At 36.1% G+C, this 17,743-nt stretch overlaps 1 protein-coding gene across 2 annotated transcripts in view; it reads left to right on the top strand.

The window, feature by feature from the left end:
* VPS37A (VPS37A subunit of ESCRT-I) overlaps positions 1-17,317 on the top strand; it is a 45,783-nt gene extending 28,466 nt beyond the window's left edge. For both annotated transcript variants that reach the window (XM_027077245.2, XM_053216352.1), the window contains 8 exons: positions 3,489-3,714; positions 5,445-5,515; positions 8,817-8,944; positions 9,026-9,084; positions 9,162-9,230; positions 13,227-13,370; positions 14,318-14,398; positions 15,979-17,317. In XM_027077245.2, the coding sequence (XP_026933046.1) occupies positions 3,489-3,714; positions 5,445-5,515; positions 8,817-8,944; positions 9,026-9,084; positions 9,162-9,230; positions 13,227-13,370; positions 14,318-14,398 (778 nt within the window). In that variant the 3' untranslated portion in view covers positions 15,979-17,317. The remainder of the gene's footprint in view (positions 1-3,488; positions 3,715-5,444; positions 5,516-8,816; positions 8,945-9,025; positions 9,085-9,161; positions 9,231-13,226; positions 13,371-14,317; positions 14,399-15,978) is intronic.
* Positions 17,318-17,743: the final 426 nt, after the last annotated feature.

The following is a 17,743-nucleotide window of genomic DNA, read 5'->3' as shown; positions in this document are numbered from 1 at the left end:
TATTTTGTAAATGTCACTACAATATGCCTTGCTGATGGTTAATTCTTGTTGAACCTAATGGGAGTTCTCTGTTCTTCTTGGAATTTGAGGTCTGTGCCCTTTATTAGATTAGGAAAGTTTTCCACTCTAATTTGCTCACATATATCTTCTGCCCCTTTTTCTCTCTCTTCATCTTCTGGGACTCCTATGGTATAAACGTTATTCCTTTTTAATAAGTCGAGTTCTCTAAGTTTTATGTTACGATATTTTGCCCATTTTTCCTCTTTTTTGCCTCATTGTTTTCTGTAATTTTATCTTCTATATCACTGATTCACTGCTCTGCTTCATAGATCACAGCATCCATTCAGTATTTCATCTCGGTTATAGCATTTTTAATTTTCCCTGACTAGATTTTTGTTCTTTTATTTTTTTCAGAAAGGGATTCTCTGGTGTCTTCTATACTTTTGTCAACCCCAGCTAGTGTTCTTATAATCATGGTTTAAAATTGTAGTTCAGACATCTTACTTACATCTGTGTTGATTAAATCCCTGGCCATCATTTCTTCCTGTTCTTTCTTTTGGGGTGAATTCCTCTGTCTTGTCATTTTAGGAGAAGAAAAACAATAAAATAAAAAGTAAAAATTAAAAAAAAATATTAACAAAACAAAATCAAATAAAGGAAGCCAATGCCAGGTATGTTTCATTCTGTTTTTTGAAACAAGCTTGATAGGAAAGAGAAAAAAGAGAAAGGAAAAAAAGTTTAAAAAATTTTTTAAATATTAAAATGGAATAAAATAAAGTAGTATCAAAATTTTCTCTTGAAAATAGAACTCTTTTTACCCGTGAAAGAGAAAAAAAAAAATGAAAGAAAAAAGAAAACAACAGAGGCAAAAACAAGCAAAGAAAAGGAACAGTAGACCAAGCAGTTTGAAGGGATTTGTGCTGCTCTTCTGGGGCATGTGCCTGGAGACTACAAATGGGTGGGGTTTGGTGTAACGGCTCCATTGTCCATTTGGTGGCACTGCTTAACTCATAAGTATGTATACATGTGCACTAAAGGTGGAAATGGCTTCACCCAGCTCTTTAGTCTCTGGCATGGGCATTTTGTGCCCTTACAGACACACATTCAAGCACTGCTCCTTTGCCTCAGGTTTCTGTCCACTCCCTGCCTTTACCCTGTCTGTGTCCAAGCTGTCTCCTTCTAGAGTTTTATTTCACATGGGACTGCGTTTCAAAACCCACACTTCAGAGACCCTCCCTACTTGGACCCATGCTGATTCTCTGGGGGAAGGGTCTCATCAAGCAATGGCCAGGTGCCATCTTGTCCCAGAAAACATTTGCCCGATCACGCAGTGGCAGAGGCTCAGAGTTTACAGTAAATCACAACACACAGCTGGCGCCAGGTTTTGCTGTACTCTGGCATCTCTGTTCCAATATCAGTAAATGTGGCAGCACTCTGGGGTCTGCTGGGACTTTTGCCCTCGGGGAAAACGTATGGCAGTATGCAGTTCATTGCAGGTAGGGCAACTGCTTCTCCCTGTGTGGCACACGGAACCTTCAGACCCCACTGCCTGCTCCTGGGGATTGGTCCTGCTTCCTCACCAGAGCACCTCCAGGCCCTGAGCTCCGAAACTTCAGACTCTGTGCTCCACTGTTTCTAGAATCCTGGCCCTATTGAAACCCTCTCCTTTCTCCCCGTCAGTGGCTTTGAGGAACAGGTTTCTTGTGCAGTCCCCTGTGAGTGCTTTCACTCTTTATTTCTCTCTTTCTCTCCAGCTGTTTTCTTCCTACATTTCAGCGCGCTGCACTCTTCTTTCTCTTTGTCTCTCTGTCCTCTCTGCGCGAATATGGTTCCCTACCCTCTATGGCTCCATGGTTTTTCTCTCCCCCAATTCACCTCTGTGTACCACGTACCTGCCAAGTTCTCTGGCTCACATTACACAGATTGTTGGATTAATCCTCAGATCATTTTCCTAGGTGTTCAAAATTGTTTGATGCTGATCTGTGTTTCAGGGATGAGACAAGCTCAAAGTCTCCATACAACTCTTCCATCTTAACTCTCTATCTAGATTTCACCTAATTCTTAAAAGGCCTTAGGATTTTTTTGAATGGTGATTTAGAATCACCTGCTGCATTAGCCCCCAACAGGAGAGTCAACTTGTCCTTTGGACCTTTGAAGCCAGGCATCAACTTCAACTTCTTTTCTCTACCTTAGAAAGTCGTAGATGGCATTTTCTTCCAACAGAAAGCTGTTTTGTCTGCATTGAAAATCCATTCTTTGGTGTAGCCACCTGTATTATTTTCGATCTTCTCAGTAACTTGCTGCAGCTTCTACATCAGCACTAACTGCTGTTAAGGCTTTGGCTTAACGGAATGTTATGGCTGGTTTGACCTTCTGTATAAACCATTAACATTTTCTCCACATCTGCATTAAGTCTGTTTCATTTTCTTTTCATTCGTGTGTCACTGGAATAGGACTTTTAATTTCTGTCAAGAACCTTTCCTTTCCATTCACAACTTGGCTGTTTGGCCCAAGAGGCCTAGCTTTTTGCCTGTCTTGGCTTTTGATACACCTTCCTCACCAAGCTCAATCATTTCTAGGTTTTGATTTAAAGTAAAAGACCTGTGGCTCTCATTTGAACACTTAAGAGGCCATTGTAGGATTATTAATTGGCCTCATTTCAATATTGCATCTCAGGGAAGAGGGACACAGATGGGGACCAGCCTGCCAGTGGCACAGTCAGAGCACACACATTTATCAGTTAAGTTCATTGTCTTATATGGGTGCACTTCATGGCACCCCAAGACAGTTACCATAGTAACATCAAAGATCACTGATCACAGATCACCATAACAAAAATAATAATGAAAAAGTTTGAAATATTGCAAGGATTATGACAATGTGATGCCAACGTATGAAATGAGCAGATGCTGTTAGGAAAATAGTGCCACTAGACGAACTTCGATGCATGGTTGTCACAAACACTCAGTTTTTTAAAAGATACGGTATCTGTGAAGCGCAATAAAATGAGTTATGTTTTATATTTGTTTTTAGCAGCTCTTCTCTGCACTTAACTATTTTCCTTTGAAATCTTTTAGAAAAGCAGTCATGACTGTCAGTCATATTTTTCCAGATAAAATGAGAGCTACGATCCAAGCAACCTGTCTTGAATACGTTTTCTGGATTAAACGTCCTCCATTCTTCTTATGAAGATAGCGATTAATGCTAACGGAATGCTCCAAATTCAAAAAGAGCCTGTCTGTTCACTTCTTCTCTGACTAGTTGAATGTTATATTTTCTAAAACATTGTGCTTTTTCATGGAAACCATATTTATTGGGGTGGCGTCATATTTTATCAGTTTATATAATATTTTAAGTCAGTTATATGATTATAGTAACAAGATTCTATCTCTGTTGCATGGCCATTGTGATTTAGAACCATGTGGGGATAGTTTTATAGGTTTACCCCCTAATGTCTAATCTAATGTTTTTTCTGTCTTTCTTTTTAGCCTATACAGTAATCCAAGCGGGATGCCTCCTTACGCATCTCAGGGTTTTCCATTTCTTCCTCCATATCCTCCACAAGAAGCTAACAGGACTATCACTTCTTTGTCTGTGGCTGACACTATTTCTTCTTCAACAACAAGTTACACAACAGCCAAACCCGCTGCTCCTTCTTTCGGCGTCCTTTCAAATCTGCCATTACCTGTTCCCACCACAGACACTTCAGCACCGGTGGGTATCTTCAGTTTTCTACATTTTGTATCCTTGAGATTGTCCAGTCAACAAATATTTATCATATACCTTCTTGTGGCAGCCACTAAGTAAAGCACAAAAGATAAAAAGATTAAATCGCATTTTCAGCTCAGGTAACAAACTCAGAAGTGACCAGCAAATTATCAAATAATTGCAAATATGAAACGATGAAGACACAGTACTCCTAGAAACTGAGGTAGAACTAGAAGCGATGCTTTCATAAAAAATGTGTTTCTGCTTTTTCACCACTTTGTCCTTAGTGCCTCAAACCACCCCTGATACACATAGTAGGTGCTCAATTAAAATGGGGCAGGTAAGTGAATGTATTTGTTTATGTTTGAGGCCAGATTTTGACAGATGGTAATGAATTTGTCAGAATGAGAGGGGTTATGTAAAGTTTTCTGTGAAAAGGCAGTAGTATTGACAAAGTCTTGGAGGCATAAACCAAATTGCATTCTTGTGAAACTGCATTTAATAGATCTCTCTAGCTGTCATAGAGGAAATAGACATGAAGGCACGAGAAGTGATCATGAAAGAGAAGTAGGTCTCAGACTGTGGAGGGTCTGCTCTCTACCTTGCTAAGGGCTTCAAGTGTCTCACTGGTTTAAAAAATTTTTTCTTAAATTAAGTGGTAACTGGGAGCGCCTAGGTGGCTCAGTGAGTTGAACGTCCGACTTCAGCTCAGGTCATGATCTCGCAGCTCGTGAGTTCGAGCCCCGCGTTGGGCTCTGTGCTGACAGCTCGGAGCCTGGAGCCTGCTTCGGATTCTCTGTCTCCCTCTCTCTCTGCCCCTAACCCATGTGCATTCTGTCTGTGTCTCTCTCAAAACTAAATAAACATTAAAAAAAAAATTAAGTGGTAACTTTTACCATGTGGGACGTTATTGAGAGACTATGTGAATAAAACATATAAAATGATTTAAAAACCTTCATTTTTACCTTCAGTGAGTCTCACCCATAGTAATACTCAAATTAGTATAACAAAATTACAAGAGAACTTTCCAAGGATCCTCAATTTTAAAAAGTTGTTTTAATTTAAACAACAGATTGCCTGTTATCTCCCCTACTGTCTTGTGGAACTTAGTTATGCAACTATTCAGACTTTTGCCAATTTACTAAATTTTGTTTATATTCAGTATCTTTCAGATGAGACAAATGTATTCTTATGTAGCAGTAAAATCCACAGATAATTCTCTGCACTTGTTACAGATGCAGTTAAGTGTTTTATTTAATAGTCATATACTTGCCCAGGAAAGAGCTAACACAGGTACTTACATGATCCCACGAAAGAAAAAAAAATTAACCCTATATATACAAGGTATGCTGAAAAATAAGAAAAGAAAGAAAGAAGAGAAGGGCACCTGGGTGACTCAGTCGGTTAAAGGTCCAACTTTGGCTCAGGTCATGATCTCCCAGTTCATGAATTCAAGCTCTGCATCAGGCTGTATGCTGACAGAGCAGATTCTCTCTCGTGCCCTCTCTCTCTCTCTGCCCCTTGCTCCCCTCTGCCCACATTCTTTCTCTCTCTCAAAATAAATAAACTTTAAAAAAAAAAAAAGGAGGGGGAAAAATAAGGACAATGTGAAGTGCGAAGATGAGAAGATGAAGGTGATAATTGTAAGATGCGATCCATTAAAAATTATATTTATAAGTAAATAGGAGCAGTCAAAAAGATGGCTAAAGTTTAATACCATTTCAAACTCTCTTTAGATAAGCCAAAATGGTTTTGGTTACAAGATGCCGGACGTCCCTGATGCATTTCCAGAACTCTCAGAACTAAGGTAAAAATCTTGGGAGAGTAACGTTAGTATTCATTGTCTATTTGACCAGATCATCATTGTCATATCCATGTTAAAGGGTTTTTTGGGTTGTTTTTATCTTCACTATTTCTGTATTGTGGTTGTCTTAGTGGGAAAGTTTTATAAATCAGTTTTATGTCTTGTAGTTTGTATTTATTGACTATGTACCCAGGGATTTTTCTAGATACTGGGAATGATATAATAGTTTCCAGGATAACAATGTCCTTTCTCTTTTGTGGCTTATGTTATTGTGAAAATTATTTCTCAGTACATGATCTCCAGTGATTTCAAATATTTCTTGGCCTATTTTAGACCTTCTCATTGTTCCTTTTGTAGGTAGAACTTTGTACATAGAGAAACATATTAATGTTCTCATAAAGTAATAGCACAGTGTTTTTACAAGCCAAATTGTATTCAAATTGATGGGAAATAAATTTGTACTATTCAAGTTTAAGGTCCTATTTTTCATGGAACACTGCTTCTCTCAGACACTTCATGAAAAATTGTTTTGTGGCCACTCAACTTTGGGAAACATTACATCCTTTATACCGCATTGAAGATTTATAATATGCATAAGGCTGTTATTACTAATGCTTCTGAATGTAATTAAAAATCTGTTTTTGTAGTTCTTTTTGTCTTTGGGATATCTCCTACCAGGGATGTACAGCCAGATACCCATGAGAAATCCTACAGTTAAAAAAAAAAAATGTTTACCATAATTGACTCAGTGTTTCACAGTCATTTTTAGGAAGTAGTGATTTATTATTTTCTGCTGATAATAGTGAAGATTTATATTATATTACATACATGTTAAGGTTTTCTAAGCACTGTAATGTTTACAGCAACCCCATAAAGTAGATACTGTTATTTTTCCCATGTTATAAAGGATTCTTTTTTTTCTTCCTTCTTTTAAAAAAAATTATTATGAAAATGTCACAAATACAAAAAGGTGAACCTCTTTGCTTGTCTTGCATCATATACCCTTGTAGCCCTTTTTGGGAAGTGTGGGTATGGGTCAGAATTATTTTAAACCAGATCCCAAACATAGCATTTTTACTCAGTTCTTTACTAAATTTCTCTACCAGGTAAGGACTTTGTGTTTACCATAACCCCAATATCATCATACTTAACAAAATTAATGATAATTCTTTAATAGTATCTCATTACCCCAGGATCTTAATAATTAAATCTCTTCGTTGGTAGTTTAGGTGAATCAGGATCAAAACAAGGTTTACCTATTATATTTGATTACCATATTTATTATGCTTTTTTTAGTTGTGAACCATTCCCCCCATTTTTATCAGTATATATGTGTGTGTATATATATATATATATATATACACACACACACACACACATACACATATACACATGTAAATACATATATGTGGTAATATAAATTATATACATGTCATGTTATTATATATTTGTTGAAGAAATTGGTTATTTGGCTTATAGAATTTCCTATATCTTGTTTTTGCCTAATTGCATCGTTGTAGTACCAGTGAAATGTTCTTCTATTTCCCTATTTCTGTTGGTAGCTAGATATAGAGTTTTAATTAGACTTAGGTTCAGTTTTATCAAATTATTGAGCTGTACACCTTAACCATACACAATGTTTGTTATATGCCAATTATACCTCAGTGGTGAAAAAAAAAAGATTTAGGTTCAGTTCCTTTGGCCAGAATACTTATAATTAGTACATACTTCCTTTTACATCATTTATATAAGGCAACAATGATGTCTGGTTGCCCTGTTTTTAGTGACAAGACTGAGACAGGTTGAAACATCTAAATTATTGGCTCTCCGTTATTTTGTTAAAGGTTGCAAATGTGATTTTCTACTTCCAGAAAAGGCCAGAATCTGGAAGATGAACTTTCTTTAAAAACTTTTTTTTTTAATGTTTATTTATTTTTGAGACAGAGAGAGAGCGTGAGCAGGGTAGGGGCAGAGAGAGAGGGAGACACAGCATCAGAAACAGGCTCTAGGCTCTGAGCTGTCAGCACAGAGCCCGACGCAGGGCTCGAACCCATGAACCACAAGATCAAGACCTGAGCTAAAGTCGGACGCTTAACCGACTGAGCCACCCAGGAGCCCCAGGAAGATGAACTTTCTTAATCAACTATTTAGTTGTATTTAAATACACTTCATATAGGAACAGAAAGACAAATGCTTATTTGGTTTTTTATCAATTTTCAGAACATTGAGTTGATGCACACATAAGCTCCCAACTTTCTGATACGCAAAGGTTTTGGTTTGTTTCTGTAGTTGTTTCTGTTCTTTCAGAAAGTAGTTCTTTCTACTAAGAATTTAAAGTAGAATCTACTTTCTACTAAGAATTCGTAGGTTTTTTTTAAACTGTATTTGATATGTTTCAGTCTATTGCAGTCATTATTCTTTTTGATACGTAAGCATTCTGTCTTTAGTCACTAGCAAATTCTTGACATTGGCTTCTATGTCCTTTCTGACAAAACAAAGATGCCATGGGATCATCATGAAATTTATTTTCTCTGGCCTAAAGTCCTTTCTCTGAAAGGCACTTGTTCTTTTTCAAAACTACAATACCAATATTATTACTGTGATTCTTGAATTCAGGATAAGAGTTTGTTTCTTATACTTTTGTGTTTTTGTATTTCTTTTGTGTTGTGGCTGAAATGTACAGCCTAATACTATTTTTTAAAGTCTCTGAATAATACCTCTCTGGATGGTATGTAACTTAGAAAAAGCCAGTTTCATTCATTTCTATTTATTCTGAATTTTATAGACTTCTTTTAATTTATTTTTTTAAATTACATAATGCTTTAATATGGATCTGTAGTCAAAACTAATAAAGGTTTAGCTTCCATTCCTATCCACCCATCCAGTTCCCGCTTTCACCCTGTGGATATTGACTTTTGGTTAGTCCACCATGATTGCTTTTCTTTAAATATTTTATGAATCTGTACACACACATATGCATATAGTCACCTTTTATTATGATAACCCCACACCTTTTAGCTAAACAGGTACAGAGAAGTTAACTTGTTGTGACTGTTCATGAACCCTACTCTCCTGTCATGATTGGATGTTACACTCGGACTAATTTGTGCTCCATTGTGGTTGGTTGATACTTTATTTGTTTTTAAGGTCATAATTTGCATTCTTACATGCATATATAAAAACTGATAGTTCAAAAATTATTTAGAGCCCTGTCAACTGACTAAAATGGAAAAATTGTGAATATATGTCATCACGGAGAAAACAAGATGACTGATACTCATGAACTTTTCTGTTGTGCTGCTAGTGTATCACAGCTTACAGATATGAATGAACAAGAGGAGATATTACTGGAACAATTTGTGACTTTGCCTCAACTAAAACAGATAATTACCGACAAGGATGACTTAGTAAAAAGTATTGAAGAGCTAGCAAGTATGTCTTTCCTTACTTCTTAAGTTGTCTGAGAAAAATATGATCTTTAACCTAGAAATAAACCAGAAATTTATCTTACAGGAAAAAATCTTCTTTTGGAGCCCAGCTTGGAAGCCAAAAGGCAAATTGTTTTAGATAAGGTGAGTTAGTTACCATTTTAAAGAAATTCATACAACTTACAAATATAATCAAATAACATTTTTTAAAAATCTTTTAGTATGAGTTGCTTACACAACTGAAATCTACTTTTGAAAAGAAGATGCAAAGGCAGCATGAACTTAGTGAGGTAAGATGTTTAGCTCTTTTCCTTTACCATAAGATTTTATTTGTACATTTAATGAATTAATTTATTTAAGGGAGAGAGTACAAGACTGGGGAGAGGCGAGGGGGGAGGTGGGGGAAGAGAGAGGGAGGGAGGGATGGAGGGAGGGAGGGAGGGAGAGAGAGAGAGAGAGAGAGAGAGAGAGAGAGAGAGAGAGAGAATATCTTAAGTTCCATGCTCAGCAAAGAGCCCAGTATGGGGCTTGATCCCATGATCCTGGGATCATGACCTGAGCCTAAATCAAGATTCAGACGTTAAACCAACTGAGCCACCCAGGAACCCCATAGGAAAAATTTTTAATCTCAATATGCATGAGCCACATTCTTACTTTCATTATCAGAAAGCATTTATTAGGCGACTTTCTTTATAAGGCTTGATACCTTTAAGTGAGATGAATAGCTCTCAGTTATGGGGCATTATAAATGATTTGTTCTGATGCAAGAGCATATTTGGTTCCAAAGCAGAAAAATACAAAAAGCCCCATAAATAACTTTTCTGGGAATGTTATTATGATGCCAGTTTACCTTCTGTAATAAAATCTAACAACAAAAAACTTGAACTTCAGTCTCACTTTTAAGCTTATGTACAGATACCTTAAATGAAAACTTAGCAAATGGAAAGACATGAAATTGTAAAGTTTAATTCACCACAAATAGTAGACTCTTTGCTAGAGATCCAATTAAATAAAAAATAAAAATCACTTTATAAGATTACTTGAAGCATTTATAAAATTCAACTTACACTGCACTATGTTGTTTTCATATATTGCCCATTATTCCCTCAAAATCCTAGGAGGTAGGCGTTGGTACTACTTTTTCATAGTACAGATAAACATTCTGAGGCCCAGGGATATTAAATAACTTCCCTGATGTCATATAAATAGAAAGTGTCAGAGTCAGGAATCAAATGTAAACTGTCCTCCCTCTTAACCAGAAAATCTGAGAGAACCCAATGAAATACTCTTGGATGCACATTAGAGTTTAGTAGATACTGAATAAGCTTTTCACAATATTCCTATGATTCTTTATAAATTTTTAGTAAACTAAGAATAGAAATTAATTCCTTAACTTGATAAAGAATATTAGAAACCAACAGCAAAAATTTGAATTGCTAAACATTTTCAAGATCCCCTTAACATTAGGAATAAGACAGTGATGCCCCAATATAACTCCTGTTTAGCAATGCTGGAAAGGTTCAGGCTACTGCAACAAGACAAGAAAAAAGAGGTACAGTATAAAAGAAAAAATAAAATAGTTGTTTACCAAAAACAAGCAAAAATCCTAGCATATTGAGAAAGTTTCCCCCGAGATTCCAGCAGCTACTAATGCAAAGTGAGGTAGAGAAAAAAAACTCATTTACAATAGCAACAGAACTGTAAAATACCTAGAACTGAACCCGGTGAAGGAAGTTAGGAAACTTTACTGAATGACAAAAAAGAACACTTGAGTAAATGGAGCAACCTAAAATATTCATGGAGTGAATCCACTATTATAAAGATTTCATTCTTCTCAAAATAACTTAAAAATTTACTTTAAAAAAAATTTTATTTTAGAGTGCATGAGCAGGGGAGAGGGGCAGAGAGAAAGAAATCTTAAGTAGGCTCCATGCTCAGCATGGACTGAGCCACCCAGGCACCCCCAAAAATTTAATTTACTTCTTTTTCAAGTTTTATTTTATGTATTTATTTTGAGAGAGGGAGCACGAGTGGGGAAGAGGCAGAGACAGGGAGACAGAGAATCCCAAGTAGGCTCTGCATTCTCAGTGCAGAGCCTGATGTCAGGCTCGAACTCCCAGCCCACGACATCATGACCTGAGCCAAAATCCAAGAGTCAGATGTTTAGCCAACTGAGCCACCAGGTGCCTCTAATGTACTTCTAGTCAAAATCCCCAGTTTTTTTTTTTTTTTTTTCAGTTTGATTTATTCTAAAGTTCATCTGAAAAACTAAATGGTTAAAAGTGGTCAGGAAGAGCTTGAACAAAAAGAATCAAGGGGGGAATAAACCACCCCCCTCCTTTCCAGGTGTTAGAATAACACTATAAAACCTCATAATTTAAAAGATTATTTTTCTAGGAAGAGAAAAATAGTTTTATGGAGCAGACTGTGCAATTCAGAAATAGACTTGTGTATATGAGTAATGGGTTAGAGAAAATTGAGGGTTTAATAAATTATTTAATTGGCAGTCCATTTAGAAAGAAGATCCCTGTATCACACCATACACACTTAAAATATTCCAGAATTATGAAAGGTAATTATGAGATTATGGTGGGAAAATGCTTTCCAAGTATCATACAAGAGGCAGAAGCACAAAAAAAATTAATTTTGTTTATGTGTCTATAAGTTTAAAACTTGCATATACTGAAGATTATAATATCAAAATTAAAAGAAAAGGGAACAAATATTTGTAGCATATGTAGCACGTACGAATGCCAGTGGCCCATAAAGAGTCCTGACAAATAGGCAAAGGAAAGAACAAGAAACTCAAAAAGAAATATGAATGTCCAATAAACCTACGGGTATACTCGGTCTTCTGTGCCACTTATAATTGCTTGAAATTATTTTTGAAACACTTAAAAAATACAACCTTGATTCCTACGCTTGTGTCTCGATGTGCTCACTCAGAATCTTCGGGAATGATGAGTCAGTCTTCTCACTCTAAAGCATATAAATCATTTCATTAGACTGTTGTTGCAATGAGTGCAGAAACATGCCGTATTGTATTCGCCCATATACCCAGTACCGGGTCCAGTGCTTGGCACAGAGTAGATACTCAATAAATATTCAATGAATAAATAAATGGAAACATTTGAAAAGACATTCAGCCTGTCAGTAATAAAAATAATCAAATTTTACATCATCCATGTGAGCCAGACTTGCAAAGATAGATGACCAGTGTTGGCAAGGGTGATAAGAAAATGGTTCATTCGTGTACGTGATGTATCAGTGGGTTGCCACCTTACACCCACTAGCATGACTATTATTAAAAATAGTCTTATTTCTGGCAATTAGGTCTTCAGTCCACTTTAAGTTCATTTTTTTTGAGTTCAATTTTACATGTGAGGTAAAATAAGGGTCCACCTTCATGTGGCATGTGAAGATCCAGTTGTCCCTGCACTATTTGTCCAAAACTGTCTTTTCCCCCACTGAATGGTCTTGGCACACTTTTTGAAAACATTTGACCATGTATGTGAGGGTATATCTTGGGGCTTGATCTTTCATTTGTCTACATGTCTCTTAGGTCAGTACAGCTCTGTTTTGATTGCTGTCACTTTGTAATAAGTTTTGAAGTCAGCAAATATGCGTCTTTATTCTTCCTTTTCAAGATTATTTTGGCTATTTGGGGTCACTTGAGATTCTGATGAATTTTAGCATGGGTTTTTGTTTTTCTGCCAAAAATGTCATGGAGATTTTGATAGGAATCACATTGACTGTGTAGAACACTTTGGGTAGTATTGTCATCTTAACAGTATTAAGTCTTCCAGTCCATGCACCCGAGATGTCTTTCTGCTTATTCGTGACTTCTTCAGTTTTTTCAGCAGTGTTTGTGCAGGTCTTGTGCCTTTTCGGTTGAATTTATTCCCATCGCTTTCGCCATATTCATTAGAAGTGTGTCCCTGTGTGCAGCCCACCCTCAAGTGAAGGTGATTTACACAAGGCAGCAACACCAGGAGCTGGGGATAATTAGGTGTCCTCTTAGAGGGTGCCTACCGCAATGACCTAATTCCTAAATTAGAAGGAGACACCGATTGGCCCAGTTTCCCCTCATTTACTGGTTTGCAGCTTTGGATTGGGTTTTTTTGTGGTAGGTATCTACCCTTATCTCCAAAAGCTGAGGACTTGGGTGGTAGCAGATTTCCTCAAAAAGACGCAACATAAGGCGTACAATGAATGTCTCCCTTCCCCTGTCTCATTTTTCTGAGCGGTGTAAATAAACTAAATGAGCGCTTGATTTTCTTTTTCAGAGCTGTAGTGCGAGTGCCTTGCAGGCAAGATTGAAAGTAGCTGCTCATGAAGCTGAGGAAGAATCTGATAATATTGCTGAAGATTTCTTAGAGGGAAAAACCGAAATAGATGATTTTCTCAGTAGCTTCATGGAAAAGAGAACAGTATGTAATACTCTTCAGTTGAGGACAAGGGACAGTGTAATATCCAATTGCTTAACTATTCATGAGCTAACGTTAGCGCAGTACTGAGCTGCAGTTTTGAGTGCCATGAGAAGAGACGAAAGAACCTCTGTTCTTTAAGAATGATAGCAGCATGTTACTATGATTTTGTTCTAAAGCTACTATATCAGCTAAAGTCTAGTCAATGGTTGTAGGCTATGCACCTTCTTATGTTCAACAAGTTGTTTCAAAAGGGAATAATGTATACTTAGTTATTTTAAAACTTGTAAATGTTACTGAGAACATTCTGGAATAGTTTCTTTTCTGTTCTGATTTTCATTACATTTAAAGAAAGATCAAGAAAGTCTATTTAACAGTATCTTGCCTTTCGATAAAGTTCTAAATATTTACCTAATTTCTCTGAAACATCACATTTTAAAAGTAACCTTTTCTTAATAAACTTTATAAAATGTGTATGATATATATGCATATCCTATTAAGGAACATGGCCAGGTTTTGTTATCCCCATTTTCCATCAGAGAAAATTGAAGTTTAGGCACATTAAAAACTATGGTTATAGCATTTGCGAGGCATTGATTTCTAGTTTATTCTTCTTTGATATTATATAACTGTACCTTGAAGTTTTAATTAATCTTCCTGATTAACAACAGTAGGATTTTTATATTTTTAAAACACAGGTATTTGAAATTACATAATCAGAGAATTGATATAAAGAGGTTTATTTTACATTCTGGAAGTTTACAGGCAAAGGTTATCTTCCAAATACAATTCAATGTTTGTGGGGTGATGATTTTTAAATTCTGAGCTACCTTAAACATTCAAAAGTAAAAAATGTCAACAAGTTAAAGGATTCTTATATGAATTCTGTCCTAATGTAGGAAGCAGTAAGTAAATCACTGGAGAAATGACTGGTACTTTAAATCTTCTAGATTTGCCACTGTAGAAGAGCCAAGGAAGAGAAACTTCAACAAGCAATAACAACGCACAGCCAATTCCATGCTCCACTATAGGTAAATTGTTTTCCAGAAAGTTTGAGTATTCTTTAATTGAAGTATTCTTACCAGTGCCTGTTGAGTTCTGTCTTAGCTTTTGTGTTATATGCAACATATAAAATGCTCTGTGTTATACATTATGTATAATTTTATATACATAAGCATTTAACCAATAGAAATCTTTTGGATATTTTGTCACTGTGCTGTTGCCTTAAATGAATTTCTTTTTTGTTTTTTTGTGTGTTTGTTTGTTTTTTAGTGTTTGACAGCTACGTATGTAGAATTATAAACTCTATCTATGATTAGTACCTTTCTCTTAGCTGGTATATGGAGTAAACCGTATCACTTAGTTGACATTTCTCACTAGTCTCCTTTGTCATTTCTTCCTTTAAGATGAACTTCCAGTCTGTCTCTTTTCCATCTCACACCAGGATTATTCCAGTAAATGTTTTGCCTGTCCCCTGAATTGAGGCTTTCCCCTTCCTATAGAGCACTGACAGAATGATCTTCCTAAAACCAGCCAATGCTATAATTTCTCTGCTCTAGAACTTAGCAATGGCAGTATCACTATTAAATTTCTCTCTGGTTTTAAGCCCTCTATAATCTGGCATATATTCGAGAGCACCCACTTTAATTTTCCATTTTCCCCATATGTTCTCCATTTGATGTTCTTTCTCTTATTACTGTGTCTTTGTTCAGTCCCAACACTCTCTTCCTTTTCCTCTCCATCTATCTAGTTTTAGGAATGATTTGGTTTTAAAAACTATTGCCCACCCCACCAAATTTGAGTAAAAGCTTGTGTTATTGAACAATGCAGAGATAGTTTGTAGAGCCAAAATGTAGGAAAGGACAGCTCAGATGCTGAGCTTGAAAACAGGGCAGGAGGCTGTAATAACCAAAGGCTTCTTCTCACACCCTTGCCAAGGCTGCTTGTTTCTCATTTTCGCATCTGTTCTTTTCTGTCTCTCACTCTCATGTGCTTCCCCCACCTTGCTCTTCAGAGAGCCTTTCTTTGTTACACTTACACATGCTCCACCATTGCTGCCCACAGGCCTGACCGTATTAGGATGGTTCAAGTAGCTCATGGCGACTAACCGGGGTTTCACTACAAATCCCCAGCAAATAGGCTGACCCGGCAGCAGCTTGGACAGCAGATTAGCGTCATGTCTGTGGTCCTTTGCTCATTCAGGTGGGCTGAAGCAGTGCACTCTGAGAAGGGAGCATGGGAACCTCCCTGGGAGCATTTATAGCGAGGGAAATGGCAGGAATTTCTTCTCTCCACCTCAAACTCATCTGCCCCTTCTCTTCATCTAGTTGTACGTAACGTTAGTGCCAACATTGACTTGTTTTATATCTTGTTTTTTAAATCATACTGTCAGTCCCTTGGGGAGGGGTTGATTTTTCATATCACAGTTTAAGAAGAGAGTGGGCACTGAGTAATTGTTTATATGAACATTCTAGAATCCTTTCCCTACCTCTTTTCCCTCATAGTCCAGTTATCTTCTTATAGACATGTCTGAATTGGAAGAGAATATCAAGAGATGAGAATTTATCATCTTAAGTTAAATCTTAGGGTTTTCTATGTTCTTTCTTTTCAGATTTTCCTGAAAACCTACCAAGACAGAAATGACACAAGACTAATAAGCAAATTATTATGTATGATTTGCAAATTGGTATTTCATCACAGTGACTGAATTCATAGATACCCTGTATAGATTGTATACAGAACTGAGACTGATTTCGTACAGATTAGAATGATTGCTATGGTCTTTGCTTTGAGAAATTTTTCTGCACGATTTGCACTATAAATGTTTATTTATTGTTGATAAATCCTATCATATTTAAGTTTCACTGCTGGCCCTCTGTTATTAAGTACCTATGCATGTGATTTTAGCTAGTATCAATATTTTATAAAAATTGCCTCATTTAAATTTATATTTTTAATTTGAAACTGCCTCCTTTCTTTATCAAGAATGGTTTGTTTAGATATTTTTCCTGTCAACCTTTTTGAAAAATTACTGTTTTCAACTGTAGAAAGCCTTATTTTTCCTTATTTCCAGATGATAAATTTTCAAAAAACATTTGTTTTTAAATATTCATAATGTCAGGAAACACCATGCCTACAAATGTACCGTCTCAAAAAGGTAACTTTTAATAACACTAAATGAAAAGAATACATCAGCTGCTCATACATGATTTAATTTTTAAAATTAAAGATACATTTAAGAAGCAATACAAGTAAATATATATTTTACCTAATAGAAAAAGATTGCCTTCCACTTCATCTAGTCCAACAACTTTTCATAATAATGTTTTTATATAAGTAACTAATAGGTTTGTGATTGGATAATAATATACTTTCTAAATTCTTATGTTAAAAACAATCTTTTTGTTAATAAGTAGTAATTCTAGACACAGAAGTCAATGAATTCTTTTGATCTTTACTGTGAGTTAGCTTTTCATAGAGAACAGCTTTAGTAATAAAATTAATATTTAACTTTTAGGCAATCTAGTTTTTATTTAATTTTATTGAAAATTCTTTTTAAATTGTGCTACGTTCAGCAGTTTGCTTCTATACAATGTTATAGAAGGAACACATTTTATAGGTAGCTGTGAAAGCTAATAAAGGAGAAAATCTGGAACTATATGTATCTGAGGCTTTGGTAAGGGTATCTAAATCACAAAACAACCTAACACATATCTTCGTTTAAATTTCATCCCAGTATGTTTTGTCATTCCAAATGCCAGCATTTGGTACAGTGTTTTTTTCTTCATTCTTTTTCTTTCTCTACATGTTCTGGCAATAGAACTTTAGGAAGAATAAAATTATTTTCTTAGACTTGACAAATACTTAATTCTTAGTCTGTGTTTATGGAAAAGCAAGTATTCATATGGACTATAAATATATAATTGGAATAAATTAACTTTCATTAATTACCTGTCTCACTGGCGCTGTACTGGCGCTGTACCTGTCTGCACTGGCATGCTGTTTAATCTTCAAAATGACCAGACATTATTTTTAAGGATTTGTAGATGAAAGAACTCAGGTTAAGTGTCTTAAATTTGTGGCAGCCTTCTGGGTATTTAGAAACCTTTCCTTACAGACCAGCAGAACTTCCAATTGTCCCAGCAGTCACTGCACTGGAGGACATAATTGTCTTTTGCAGACCATCAGGTAGCTTTCTTAGAAACTGTAGAACCCATAACAAGAAACCAGCAGATCACAGTCATTCTGAAGGGACATCAGTCCATTTGATCTACCAATGTACTTAAACATCTGTTCAAAAAAAGTCCCTGTGGAAATACTATAAAACAGCCACTCAAACATGGTTTAGGTGCTTGGGTGCTCATCTCCTTTCCCCT

Source organism: Acinonyx jubatus, chromosome B1 (genome assembly GCF_027475565.1).
Source record: "Acinonyx jubatus isolate Ajub_Pintada_27869175 chromosome B1, VMU_Ajub_asm_v1.0, whole genome shotgun sequence".
NCBI lineage: Eukaryota > Metazoa > Chordata > Mammalia > Carnivora > Felidae > Acinonyx > Acinonyx jubatus.
Note: the sequence above shows the minus strand (reverse complement) of the source record. Positions and strands in the feature narration are given on the sequence as shown.